We start from the raw sequence: 13,606 nt of genomic DNA on the forward strand, positions 1-13,606 counted from the left end.
GTGGAATCAACAACTGTCTCAACATCACAGGGCATGACTACAAGCGGTCAGTGGCAATGAAAAGATTTTTCTGATCAATCAACTTTATTTGCTTGCATACAAAACAGCAATATGTCCATGTGCTAGTTTAAACGCAAAATATTACTGCTTTATTCTCCATGATTGTGAACCAATTGCTTTTGGCTTGAATTATGCCTTTACTTACCCTCACAGCATCAACTGAAATCTTGACTGCAAGTACCCAGACCATCTTCACGGGACCATCCTCTACATCAGCTGCTGCATTGACAAGTACAACAGCAGCAACAACTGCAGGGAGCTCTACTGAGGCACTTACAACCGAATCAACTATAATGATAGCAACGGCACTCACGACAAGAGGTAACTTCAGAACGTATTTGCATCACTGGTTGCATTTTTATTTTTTTCAACCTAATTCCCATTCTGAATACTGCATGATATATTAGTTGAATTTTGTTGTTTTGATCTGTTATTTCCAATATAATCCGGGACAAAATCGTACACTTGCAATTTGCCTGTTCGCTGTTATTGTATCATTATCTTATGAAGTAATTTTCGTTAGATCCAAATGTGAATGAAACATTAAGATTTTCGCTTCATGCAGAAAAATACTGAGGTTCAAAACTTACTCTTTATGCCACCAATAGAAGCTCCTCAAAATGACAGTATATTCCAGACATATGCACATTTATGCCTGTACTGTGGTACATACCCATCATATCTGATCTGATGCTCCTCTGATGCTGCCTAGCCTGCTGATGTTCCTCCAGCTCCACACTGCATTCTTTCTGACTCCAGCATCTGCAGTTCTTGCTGTCTCTGATTTTGGTCTGTGGTGCTTTAACATGAAGAATTCCAAGTCTGGAGAAGATTCCGCCAAACTCCAAAGAAGAGCTCTGAAGCAAAATGTTATCTAATTTGATCTGCACTTTGTGGCACTTCCTCATGGCTCCGAACAGCACCTGTACCCACATCCAGATCATTTCAGGATTCAGCTGATGAGAGATGCCACGAAGATAGGTGGAGGTGCAGGTAGTGTTGAGGAAGTTGGCAGGTTGCAGGAAACTTGGGCATGCTGAGTGAGTGAGCAAAGAAGTGGCAGATGGAATACAATGTGGGCAAGTGTGAAGTTATGCACCTTAGTGGGAAGAATAGAGACATAGTCTATTTTCTAAACAGGGAAAGGCTTCAGAAATCAGAAGCACAAACGGACTTGGGAGTCCTCGTTCAGTATCGGTTGACATGCAGGTTCAGTTTGGTTGTCAAATGCAATGTTGGCATTAATTTCAAGAGGGCTGGAAGGGGTGGCACAGAGATTCAGTGGTTAACACTGCTATCTCGCAGTGCCAGGGAGTCTGCTTTGATTTCAGCCTTCAGCGACTGTCTGTGTGGAATTTGCACATTCACCCTGTGCCTGCGTGGGTTTCCTCCCACCGTCTAACGATGTGCAGGTTAGGTGGATTGGCATGCTAAATTGTCCATAGTGTCCAGGGATGTGCAGGCTGAGTGGGTTGGCCTTGAGAAATGCAAGATTATGGGGATAGTGGATGTGGATGGGATACTGTTTGGCGTGGACTCGATGGGCAATATGGCCTACTTCCACACTGTAGGGATTCTATGATTCTACGATATGATCAGAGTTTTGCCGCTGAGGCTGTATAAGGCTCTGATTGCGTGCATTTGCAATATTGTGAACAGTTTGGTCCCTGTACCCAAGGAAGGATGGGCTGGAGTTAGAGGACTCCTGAGGAGGTTAACAAATATGATCCGAGGAATGAAGGGCTTGTCATATGAACAGTGACTAAGGACTCCAGGCCTGTATTTAGTAGAATTTAGAAGGATGAAGGGGTATATCTGATTGAAACTTTCAGAATACTGAGAGGCCTGGATAGAGCAGGTGTGGAAATGTTTCCACTAATAAGACAGTCTAGGAACTGAGGCACAACCTTGGAGTGAAGGGACAACTCTTTACAACTGTGGCCAGAGGGTGGTGCATTTGTGGAACTCATTACCACAGAGGGCTGTGAAGATGAAGTCATTTAGCGTATTTAAGAAAGAGATAGAGGTTTTTGATTTGTAAGGGATCAACAGTTATGGGGAGAAGGTAGGAGAATAGGATTGTGAAACTTATCAACCATGATCAAATAGGAGAGCAGACTCAGTAGGCTGAACAGCCTGATTCTGCTGCTATGTTTGATGATCTTATGGTCATTTGATCACAGTATTGTATAACATCAGAAAAAAATCTTTAGACTAAATAAGACTGATCCATGAATACTGGCATAATCATCTGAATCTTCTATTGTGTGCAACAGAATCATCATCAGCAGAAACTACTTCAACATCTGTTCAAATCTCCACAAATTTCCCTGTCACAAGCTCAGCAGCAACAGTGACCACCAGTGAAACATCCACAACAAACACAACACACATAATGACAGGTACAAACTGGAACAAATTGTGAGATAATGGACAGTCTTATTTCTACCAGCACCATTGATGTATAGATGTTTCAGCCAGCTTGATTTTTGTCTAAAGTGTATATTTTTAATACCATTATAGAAACATGAACATCAATTTTAAATATCACTAAGTTTTATGAAAGAGATAGGGTAGTGTGTACCCTAAGAAGTCCTCACACACCTAGTTGGTTAGCGGAATGACTGGGCTGGATGGCCAACTGACCTGAAACATTTGCAGACTGAGCCTTGTTAACACTGGGCTCTGGCTGCAATAGGCCAGCCTGCCTTCTCAAGCCCATCTTACTGTCATCCAGCCCAGTCACCCTCAGAACTAGGAGCAGAAATGTTCATGAGGGCTTTTAGATCAGGCAAGAAAGACAATGTGACAAAATAAGTTGTCAGCTCTGTCTAGTCAGGGAGGGAGCAGGACTGTAATTCCTATATCCAGGGCATTTTTGAAGTTGGGGTTCCCCATGCGCACATACATCAACCTGTCCAGCCCTGATATTCATTTTCAGAGCTGAAATAGCTGCACAGAGACCAGTATCCCATCACTAAGTCACCTTTTATTTATGTGTGGAATGTCCTTCACACTGATCCAGCTCCCTCACAGCCACCTCGCAGGGTGTGAAGATGTCGGGCAATCTGGTTTTAACAGTCAGCCAGGGCTCCCTGATTGGACTAGATTAACTCCCCAATCAGAGAAATCATAGTCTATGAGGTCAATCCAGGTGACCTCATTAAAATCATTACAAGAGCAAATCTATATTGTCATCCTTATTTAAATGAACCTAAGTATTTTTCATCAAATTTCACTTACACCTCTTTCTTTTACAGTTGAATCCCCCATTGTGCCTGAAACTGACAAGCCAATTCAAACTCAAACAAAAAAATTTAATGTAACCTTCATTGTGCTTTCACTGCCATTCACACCAGTTCTCCAAAATCTCACTTCCCCATTATATCTGGCTGAGTCAAGAAATATTATTGAGAAGGTAAGCATGATATCTAAGAGAAGAAGGAAGAATGGATTATATTTCATTTTGATTTTTGTAATAAGTACTTTTTTAAAAAATTTCCTACAGCTCAATAATCTGTATGCGAACAGCACAGTAAATTCAAAATTCTTGGATTGTCAACCATTATCTTTTAGGTAAGCAATTACATTTTACTGCAGAAGTTGCTAGTTACAATGATGACACTCCTTGTATCAATTCAATAGATCTGCATTTTATTGGAATCCCATAAAGCAAATTACATTAGAAAAAAATCCTTTTCTTTTTGTCACATTCTGATGATGCAATTCCCTCACTGCAATAATATGATCTGCACACCTACAATCTTCTGAATTTTCATTTCACTCATTCACTGGATGTAGGCATCATTGACTTTGGGTTCCATGGTAAACTTCCTGATATTGAACAGCCTTTGCTTGAATTATACACAATGGTGCACAACGCTGGTTGTCTTTTCAAATGCCATGTAATGTAATTAGATAAAAAACAAACACGCGGTCAGATGATTTCAGAAATGAATTTATGTTGACATCAATTCGATTATTTAGTATTTTTATTGATGATGTTGTAACAAATTAATCACCTGGAATTTGTGTGTGACAGATCTGCAAATGATGGTAACAGTACAGTTGAAGCATTCTGCAATTTTATGAGTGCCAATGGCCAGCAAGTTGATGAAGTTCAACTCTACCATGAATTCCAAGACAACACAAAAGGCATCACCAGCTTAGGAAACTATTCATTGGACAGTAACAGCCTCTATGTAGATGGTACATACTCATTTTTATGAAATACTTCTGACATATTTTTACTCACACTGTAACCAGTTAACACTCCATTTTTTTGTCATTTTCAAGTTGAAATGTGATCCTGCCACCATCTGTTTTGCTCAAGATGTCTGTCTTACCAATCCCCTGGTATGCTCTGACCCCTGGATTGCCAGTTCATTATCATTTCCTGTCTACTCTTTCTCAGAATTATTATCTGCTACATCATTCCTAATCTAATGTCTCTCATGCTCTGACCTGCAACCTACCATTCGCTCCCTACCCTGTGCATCTCATTCATGCTTGATGCGTTGACTTCCTTTATCCTTATCCTGCTGACACTTGTTTATTTACTCTCTGATCTTCAGGCTCTTGCTCACTGATTATGAGATCAAAGAGATAAAAACTTTCAAATGTTTTATTGAAAGATTAATTTTCATGATGAGTTCCGATGGTGAGATTTTCTTTTAACATTTCAATGTCTTCAGCTTCAAGTTAAATTTGGAAAATCTTATCTAAGCCATCACCTGTACACAATATTGGAATTAGTTATTTCTAAATTGTATTAATTCTATGGTATTAAAATATTTTTAATAAGCTTAAGTCATCTTTTTCAAATATATTTTTCTCTTCCAGGTTATCATGAATCATCAGTTTTGACAAGTAAGTAAGATATTTATTTCTCAGTTAATATTACCCTTCAATATTTTTAGAAATGCAACCAGTTTAACATACGATCTTTCAACATCTGGACCAGAAACATTTTGGGAAGATTTCTTCCATCCGCTAAGCACATCATAAGCACTTTCTTTTCAGGTGATCTAAGGATTCTGTTAAACCCAGTACACTCTAGATATTCTTAAAACATAAATCTAAAAATAATGAAAGTCAGCCAAGCCCCCAAGCACCTCTGGCTATTCTGTTACAATAGGAAGGCAGCTGATGCTAAGTTTAACCTAAGGGCCAGCATGCTTTAAGCGATAATGAGAAATTGGGGCCTTCACAGTAACTACAGCTGGTACAAGAATTGTACCCATGCTGTTGGTGCTACTCTACATTGCAAACCAGCTGTCCAAACAACTGAACTAATCAAAACCTTTTTAAAAATAGGCGATGCAGTTGCTGAAACATCTGGTGTGTAAGATAATTCATCATTGAGTCTATATAACTGGAAATCTGGGATCTGTTTACTTATTACAAACACTACCTGGTAACTGTACCTATTATACAAAGATATTCCTCTCTGTGCTGAAAAAGAACTGTTTAATAATAAAATCCCAAAAATTCAACATCTTAAATAGTTCCCAAAAATTCTATCCCAATTGAAAATTACAGTCTAATTCTAGGATAGAAATCAACTGTTTTAAAGCAGAAAGGTAAACATGAGACACGATTATCCTTTCCATCATGTTCCCAAATTTATCCAGTATAGGAGGAGATTTGTCATGAAATTATCTGGAGTTTTCGCTAACACTTCCTCACGAGGATTTCACAAAAATATTTCCCAAAAGTCCATATGAATTGCATTCGTAGATATTCCTCTTTTACTATTTAGTCACCTCTTCAAAAAATTCAATCACATTCACTGGTCTCTCTGTGCCGCTGAAAATGTTCAGACTATTCACACTATCGTTAGTTGTAAATTCTAGTTGTTTGCCAACAATTTTTCCTACTCCCTGCTCTATGCTCATTGGTCTGCCACACCATTTCCATCAAGTTTGCATCCAGTATCTCATTGAAATCATCAATCATCTTTATCTCAGCATGCTTTTAGGCAGTGGTTTCCAGGTCATTTCTGTTTGCTGCATTAAAACAAAATTAAACTCTTTATTACTCCTGAAAATGGTATGCAAAATCTTAAATCTGAGGCCTCCAATTGTTGCAACAACAGTAAACTGAAAGCATTTTTTCCTCTGTTTGCCTTGCCTAAGCCTTATAACAAGTCATAATCCTTTACAAATGAAGCGTCAATTACGATTCCTCTTCGGAGAAAACTTTTCATATTGCCAGCACCCTATCTGCCAGCATTTCAACAATTTCTGATATGTTGTCCAACACATTGCAATCATGATAAATTTCCAGATATTATGTATTTAAACAGGAAATCAATAGCTGTTACTATGGAAAGGTGGACATTCATTGTGTTCTCAGAATTATGCAATCTTTATGTTTCCTGTTAGCAACAACATCAGCAGTGACAACAACGCAAACTCCAAATTTGGGACAGAAGCGCATTAAATTTAATGTGACCTTTATCATCACCAACCTACAGTTTATACAAAGTCTACAAGATTCCGGTTCCTTGCTGTTTAATTCTACATCAAATGATGTTTCCAGACAGGTAACTAATTGAATACACCATTCGACGGGCAACTGTTTTGTTTTGTTCAGATTAAGTGCTGTCTCATGAAAGGATACAACTGGATATGGATTAGGCACAGAAATGGCAGATGGACTGTAACCCAGGCAAACGCAAGATGATACATTTTGGACAATAAAAATTTCGGTGTGAATTATATTGTTCGTGGCAGAACCCTTAGGAACATTAACATACAGATGGATCTGGGCGTGCAGGCCCACAGTTCCCTAAAAGTGGCTACACAGGTGGCCAAAGTGATTGAGAAGGCTTATGGCATGCTTGCCTTCATCGGCCAGGGCATGGCATACAAGAGTTGGCAAAGCATGTGGCAGCTATATAAAACCCTCGTTGGGCTGCATTTGGAGTATTGTGTGCAGTTTTGGTTGCCACACTACTAGAAACACATGAAAGCTTTGGAGAGAGGGCACAGAAGGCTCACCAGGATGTTGCCTGGTCTCGAGGGCATTGTCTATGAGAAAAGATTACAAAGACTAGGATTGTTTTCACTGGAAACATGGCAGCTGAGAGGAGACCTGATGGAGGTCTACAGAATTATAAGAGGTGTAGATATGATGGATAGTCAGAGGCTTTTTCCCAGGGTTGCAGTTTTGCAAGGGGGCACCAGTTCAGGGTGAGAGGGCAAAAATATAAGGGAGATGTGCGAGGAAAATTTTTCACGCAGACAGTGGTAGGAACTTGGAATGCACTGCCAGGGGAGGTGGTGGAAGCAGGCACGTTGGCTACATTTAAGAGCTTTCTGGATGGTCACATGAATAGGGAGAGAATACAGGGATATGGACCAAATAAGGACAGATGGTTTGTTTTTTAGTCTTGTCAGGGCATGATGGTCAGTACAGGCTTGGAGGACTGAAGGGCCTGTTTCCATGCTGTACTTCTCTTTCGTTCTTTTGAAAGAAATGATTTGTAGATGCAGTTTTACAACCTTTGAGACTGTCACCCATTAACAGTATAATTATGACTTTATTTCAGCTCACTGCCCTGTTCAATGAAAGTAAAATTAATGAAACATTTTCAGATTGCAAAGTTGTCTCCTTCAGGTGAGTTCCTTCTATTTTAAAAGAATTACAATTTTTATCAAGGTTAATTTAAAATAACATTGTGTTGTTAAAAGGGAGAAGACAGTAATGATTGGAACCTTGTAAAGATGTTTCAAAATATTTATATCTAGGCATTGTAATAATCACAAAGATATATTTTCTGGCAGTATTTTATGTGCAGTGCTGTGTTTTCCATGCTATTATCTCATATTAGTTTTACATCTGTGCATTGAAATCGTCATTAGTTCATCCAAGTAATGTTTAAAATTGAAATAATCGAACTGCTTTCCTTTACCCTTTCAGTCTTCCATCCTTTTGACATTTGATTACATATATACTACAATATAGGACAGATAACTGTGTTTCAAAGTTTTGAAGTGGAGATGCCAGTTTTGGACTGGGGTGGACAAATTCAGAAGTCACATGACACCAGGTTAAAGTCCACGAGGTTTATTTGGAATCACACAAGCTTTCGGAGCATAGGTCCTTCATCAGGTGCAGTAAGAGAGCAAAGCAAACAGACACAGAGTTTACAGGCAGAGAGATCAAAAGATCATACAGATGATAAGTCTCGGCAGGTGTCCAAGAGTGTTACACAGTGAGTAAAGAATTTATAAAGTCAATGTCAATGACAATCAGGCAGAGCCATAGGTAAATACAGGAAGTGACATCTCAGGTCAGACACTGGATTGTAGTTGTGAGGCTTTGTCCAGAAGCTGTCTCAGGGTCTTAATCTGGAATCAGGCTGGTTTTATTCTGAAAGCTGGAATTTATAAGATGCCACGTTGCCTGCTTAGGACGATATATTGTGTGTTTTTTGAACAAAATAGAATGTATCTGCAAATAAACAAACATCTTGGATAAAATGATTCACCTCATTGATTTGTTTGTGTGTGTGTATGAGAGAGAGAGACAGAGAGAGTGAGTGTATGTGCGTGAGACTGTGTATATGTGCACGTGTGTGTGCTTGAGATAGTATGTATGTAAGTGTGAGAGAGTGTGTGTGTGAAAGTGTGTGTGTGAGTGTGAGCATGCATGGGAGAGTGTGTGAGAGAGGTGTGTGTGTGTTTGTGAGTGTGTTTGTGTGAGTGAGTATGTGTGAATGTGTGCATGTGTGAAAGTGTGTGTGTGAGGCTGTGTGTGTAAGACTGTTTGTGAGATTATGTGTGAGAGTGTGTAATAAGTAATATGAAACTGTACAAAATGACTAAGGTAGAGAGATCATAATTTATAAAGGGGATGCTGTCTAAACAGGAAAGTAAGGAAGACTTTACAGAACAGAGTGGTAGAGTCACCTATAGTGAGATGTGAACTTGAGATCATGGTTGAGGCTGTCTTCATGGGTTTGAAACTTGGCTATCAGCCTCTGCTCAACGATTCTGCGTTGCTTTGTATCTTGGAGTCCGCCTTAGACTTTTGAAAAATTTTGAAAACACGGAGAATTCAGAAGTTATTTTAGCTACTGTTACAGGGGATGAATTTTGCTTTATTAAAATGCCTACAGTTTATCAAGGATGGGATTGTAAATTAGATTGTATTTTGGTATTTCTGAAACAACTTCACATTCAGTTAATCTACAGAGTGCATTTTCTTTTCCAACAGCTTGGCAAATGGTGGCAGCACCAGCGTGTATGCAATCTGCACGTTTAAAAATGATTCCACTGCTCAGGAGATCGATAAAGTTACTGTGTACCATGAGTTCAGAGACAATACAAAGAATATTTCCACCTTGAGAACATATTCACTGGACAATAACAGCCTCTATGTGAATGGTATTTGACATTTAAAGGACAAATTCTGTATATTTCAGTTAATATGTGTTTGATTACTTCATTCAAATTAAATTTAGTTTGTTTAATACAATGCAGAAAAGTTATCATACTGTCTAAGGAATGGTTCCATTTGATGCATCTTGCTCATGATATGTCTGTCTTTTTGCACAGGCTATCATGAATCAACACCTTTCCCGAGTAAGTAGACTTTTATTTCTTAATTCCAATATTGTTCCACTTTCAATCCCTTATTAAAATGAAGGCAAGTCCTCCACTCATGAATGTACTTATATTCTGAAATCAACCAAGCTAGTCCTTGTGTGTCATTCATTTGCTGTTTAATGTCTATTGAGGGCTCGATTAATGGCTGTATTTGTTACCTTATATCCACTATGCATGATCCACAGAATGATACAACCTGATCCTCAATCTGTGTCAAACAAGGAAATCAGATATTGTTTTCAACAAGTGAAACAGCACACATCTGAGACTTCTGATGCTAAGACAGAGTCAGTACTCAAGAATAAACTAATGCTAAGAAGTTGTAGCTGTGCAAGTGAACTTTGACATGATGATGGTTAGGGCTTCAAACATGGAAAAGATTTGAATCCACCAGTCTGCACACAGGGATACTGCTCAAGAGATACTGTGTAATGAACAAAGATTTCTTTACATAACTAGACACATGACAGTGATAACTTACTCTGCAATATAATCTGTCATATTCCCTTAAAATGCATGAAACTATTACTGTGCTGATATCTCATTTGAATGCAAGACCAGTCTCTGGTTAGGATAAATGCTTCTCATTACTTCGCTCTAAAATCTCCTGTTATGTCCATGTCCCAAGACCATGAAAATGTAAATAGATTCTTATTTGCAGAACTTATCCCTTTGTAATGCTAAAACAAGTTTCTTCTTTAAATACAGCATTCCAGTTACTGCATCATAGTTTGTGTTGCAACGAAGTGTGATTGGACTTAAAATGCTTGTCTCCTAACAGATGCTGCAAAAATCTGCTGAGTTTCTCCAACACTTTCTGTTTTCATTCTCATAGTTATGACTCTTTGAGTAGCTAAATGCCTTACGTCTCCAATAGGTCTGTGCAGAATTAAGCTTACATTCAAAACATTTTGTTTGAATTATTCAATCACTGCAGCTCAGTATCATGCCGACACTAAGCTCTCAGCCTGCTGCATACATATAGTGCCTACTCTGTCCTGTAGCCTATTTAGTTGTGCAACTAATTTCTGTACTGGTGTATATCCACACAAGGTATTTGCTAACACGGGCCTAATATGTACTGGCATCATGCAGGAAAAATCAAAATAAAATCTCTTCTCAAATGAATAAACCTCTTTGTCGACGAACATCTACAACTCATCTTTACCCTTGTTGTTAGGAGATTTATCTAGATGCACAAATATCTGACCTGTTATCTATGTCATGCTCAATTGAACAAGTGATATTTATTGTATTCACAAACTAGTGTTCTCTTTATGTCTCCTTAGCAGTAACAACAGCTGTGGCAACAACACAAACTCCACATGTGGCAGAGAAGCCGATTGAATTTAACATTACCTTTATCATCACTAACCTGGAGTTTACAGAAAATCTACAAGATTCCAATTCTTCGCTGCACAATTCTACATCAGATATTATTGCCCACCAGGTAATAAATAGAATCTGGAATTGTCCCAATGATTATTTTGTGTTAGATAGATTAAGAATTTTGTTAATGGTAAAAGTAAATGGTTCAGCAAAGCATTTTTAAATTCATTGTGAAGTTCACCCACTGACAGTATGACTGTGATTTTATTTCAGCTCACTACCCTGTTCAACAAGAGTAAAATTAATGAAACATTTTTACATTGCAAAGTTGTTTCCTTCAGGTCAGTTTGATTTGTGTTTAAAAGTGTAAATTTCTGCAAAAGTTGTTGAAACAATCAAAGTGCATTTTTAAAAACTTTGTTATATTCTTGAAATGATGGGGAGGCTATGGCTGAGCCGTTAATCCAGAGAATCAGGTAGCATTCTAGGGACCTGGGTTCGAATCCTGCCAAGGCAGATAGAGAAATTTGAATCCAATACAATATTTGCAATTAAGAATCTAATGATGACCATGAATCCATTGTCGATTGTCAGGAGATATGGCCATCTTTAACTGGTCTGGCCTACATGTGACTCCAGACCCACAGCAATGAGATTGACTCTGAATTAAAAGGATGGGCAATAAATGCTGCTGAGCCAGTGATGTCCTCATCCCTTTAACGAACAAAAAGAAATCATGTAATAAGGTGTAAAAATGCAAACTTTTGTACAACAGAAATCTCACGAATATTGCATGTTGAATGTTATGCATACTACTGAGTGAATTGTGATGCTATCCTTTCATATTAGTTTTACACATGCGCATTTTAAACATGATCATTAATTAATTCAAGTGGCACCTGAAAGTGAACCAGTGAACTGCTTCCTTCATCTTTTTATTCTCTATGGCATCACATTATTAATTTACATGGGTGAATTAGGAAACACCTGTGTTTAATTGATGATTGTAGAGTTAATTGGAAATTATTCAAATTTATGGTATGGTGGGTGATGTAAACTTTACCATGATACCTATACTTTCTTGAGGGGGTGTTTTGCTGAGTAGTGTGATAATAACATTTTCATAACAAGATTCTTTTGTTAGTTAAACTCTGTAAAATATTTTGTTCTCACAGTGTGGCAGATGTTGCCAACACCAGCGTGTATTCAATCTGCACATTTAGAAATGATTCTACGCAGGATTTTGATAGAGTTACTGTGTACCACGAATTCAGAGACAACACAAACAACATCTCCACCTTAGGAATCTACTCACTGGACACTAACAGCCTCTATGTAAATGGTATGGAACATTTCAAGACTTATTTTGTACACTTCAATTTCATTCCATGTGATTAATAATATTATTCGGGTAGAATTATGTTCATTTCAAAGAGTGCACAAATTATTACTTCACTTTCTCAAGTTAAAATTCCACATGGTACATGTCACTGACAACATCTCAATCTTTTGTATAGGTTACCATGAATCACCATCTTTACCAAGTAAGCATGCTTATTTTTCACAGATAGTTTATTTCCATTCCGATGGTAAACCAAAAGCAATACTTCCACTAATGATTGTTACTGTATTTTGAAATGAAGCTATCTTAGTGGGATGCAATGATATCTGTATCTTTCTTGCGCACTTTTCATGTCATTTTAATACTGAATTTAAATACTGGGATTGGGTATTTTTTTAAAAACAACTGATGGTCCTGGTTTCATTTTGCAACCAAACTCTTTGATGTCAGGTGTTATAATGCACGACACCAAAACCTGCAAGAAGCTCGAAATGGAATAGCAGACACTACTTGAAATTAATGCAATAACACAAATTTAAGATTCTGCATGGACATACGTAGTCCATTAGAACAGGGGTAGTTCACTCCGAGTCATCTGATGTTCCAGATTTACTACAAACTGATGACACACATTTAAAAACCAAAAAGGGCTCTCAAATTAGTATGCATGTCTGTAATCATTCACAGAATGTCAATTATCTTGAATATTTTAATTTAGACAGTTAAGCATTTTGCTTGCAGTGTAGACGGTGTGCATTTGAGAATCTAAATGTTTGTTGTATTCTCAAGCTAACATTGTCTTTTTCGTCTCCTACTAGCAATAGCACCAGTAGTGACAACATCGCAAACTCCAAGTTTGGAAGAGAGGCCCATTGAATTTAATGTGACCTTTATCATCACCGACCTCGAGTTTACACAAAATCTGCAAGATTCCAGTTCCTTGCTGTTCATTTCTGCATCAGATATTATTTCTCACCAGGTAACAAATAGATTACAGTTTTATCACAACAACTGTATTGTGCAGATAAATTAATTTTTATGTTACTAGTAAAAGAAAATGATTTACATTTTATTCCAATTATTAAGACTTACACTCTCTAACAATATAATTTTAATTTTATTTCAGCTGATTGCTGTGTTCCGCAAGAGTAAAATTAATGCAACATTTTTAGATTGCAAAGTTGTTTCCTTCAGGTGAGTTCAATGTGTGTTTAAAAATAGGAATTTCTGCAAATGTTACTTCAATTATCAGTATGCA

At 37.8% G+C, this 13,606-nt stretch overlaps 1 protein-coding gene across 1 annotated transcript in view; it reads left to right on the plus strand.

Moving 5' to 3' along the window:
* The first annotated feature begins 343 nt into the window (after positions 1–343).
* Positions 344–13,606, plus strand: part of LOC125465653 (mucin-16-like) — a 56,954-nt gene continuing 43,691 nt past the window's right edge. Inside the window, exons 1-16 of the mRNA XM_059638427.1 lie at positions 344–381; positions 2,337–2,462; positions 3,321–3,478; positions 3,569–3,636; positions 4,103–4,269; positions 4,903–4,929; positions 6,447–6,607; positions 7,616–7,683; positions 9,286–9,455; positions 9,627–9,653; positions 10,967–11,127; positions 11,280–11,347; positions 12,182–12,348; positions 12,524–12,550; positions 13,167–13,327; positions 13,475–13,542. Of these exons, the coding sequence (XP_059494410.1) occupies positions 354–381; positions 2,337–2,462; positions 3,321–3,478; positions 3,569–3,636; positions 4,103–4,269; positions 4,903–4,929; positions 6,447–6,607; positions 7,616–7,683; positions 9,286–9,455; positions 9,627–9,653; positions 10,967–11,127; positions 11,280–11,347; positions 12,182–12,348; positions 12,524–12,550; positions 13,167–13,327; positions 13,475–13,542 (1,652 nt within the window). The 5' untranslated portion in view covers positions 344–353. The remainder of the gene's footprint in view (positions 382–2,336; positions 2,463–3,320; positions 3,479–3,568; positions 3,637–4,102; positions 4,270–4,902; positions 4,930–6,446; positions 6,608–7,615; positions 7,684–9,285; positions 9,456–9,626; positions 9,654–10,966; positions 11,128–11,279; positions 11,348–12,181; positions 12,349–12,523; positions 12,551–13,166; positions 13,328–13,474; positions 13,543–13,606) is intronic.

This window comes from Stegostoma tigrinum, chromosome 30, assembly GCF_030684315.1.
Source record: "Stegostoma tigrinum isolate sSteTig4 chromosome 30, sSteTig4.hap1, whole genome shotgun sequence".
NCBI classification, from domain to species: domain Eukaryota; kingdom Metazoa; phylum Chordata; class Chondrichthyes; order Orectolobiformes; family Stegostomatidae; genus Stegostoma; species Stegostoma tigrinum.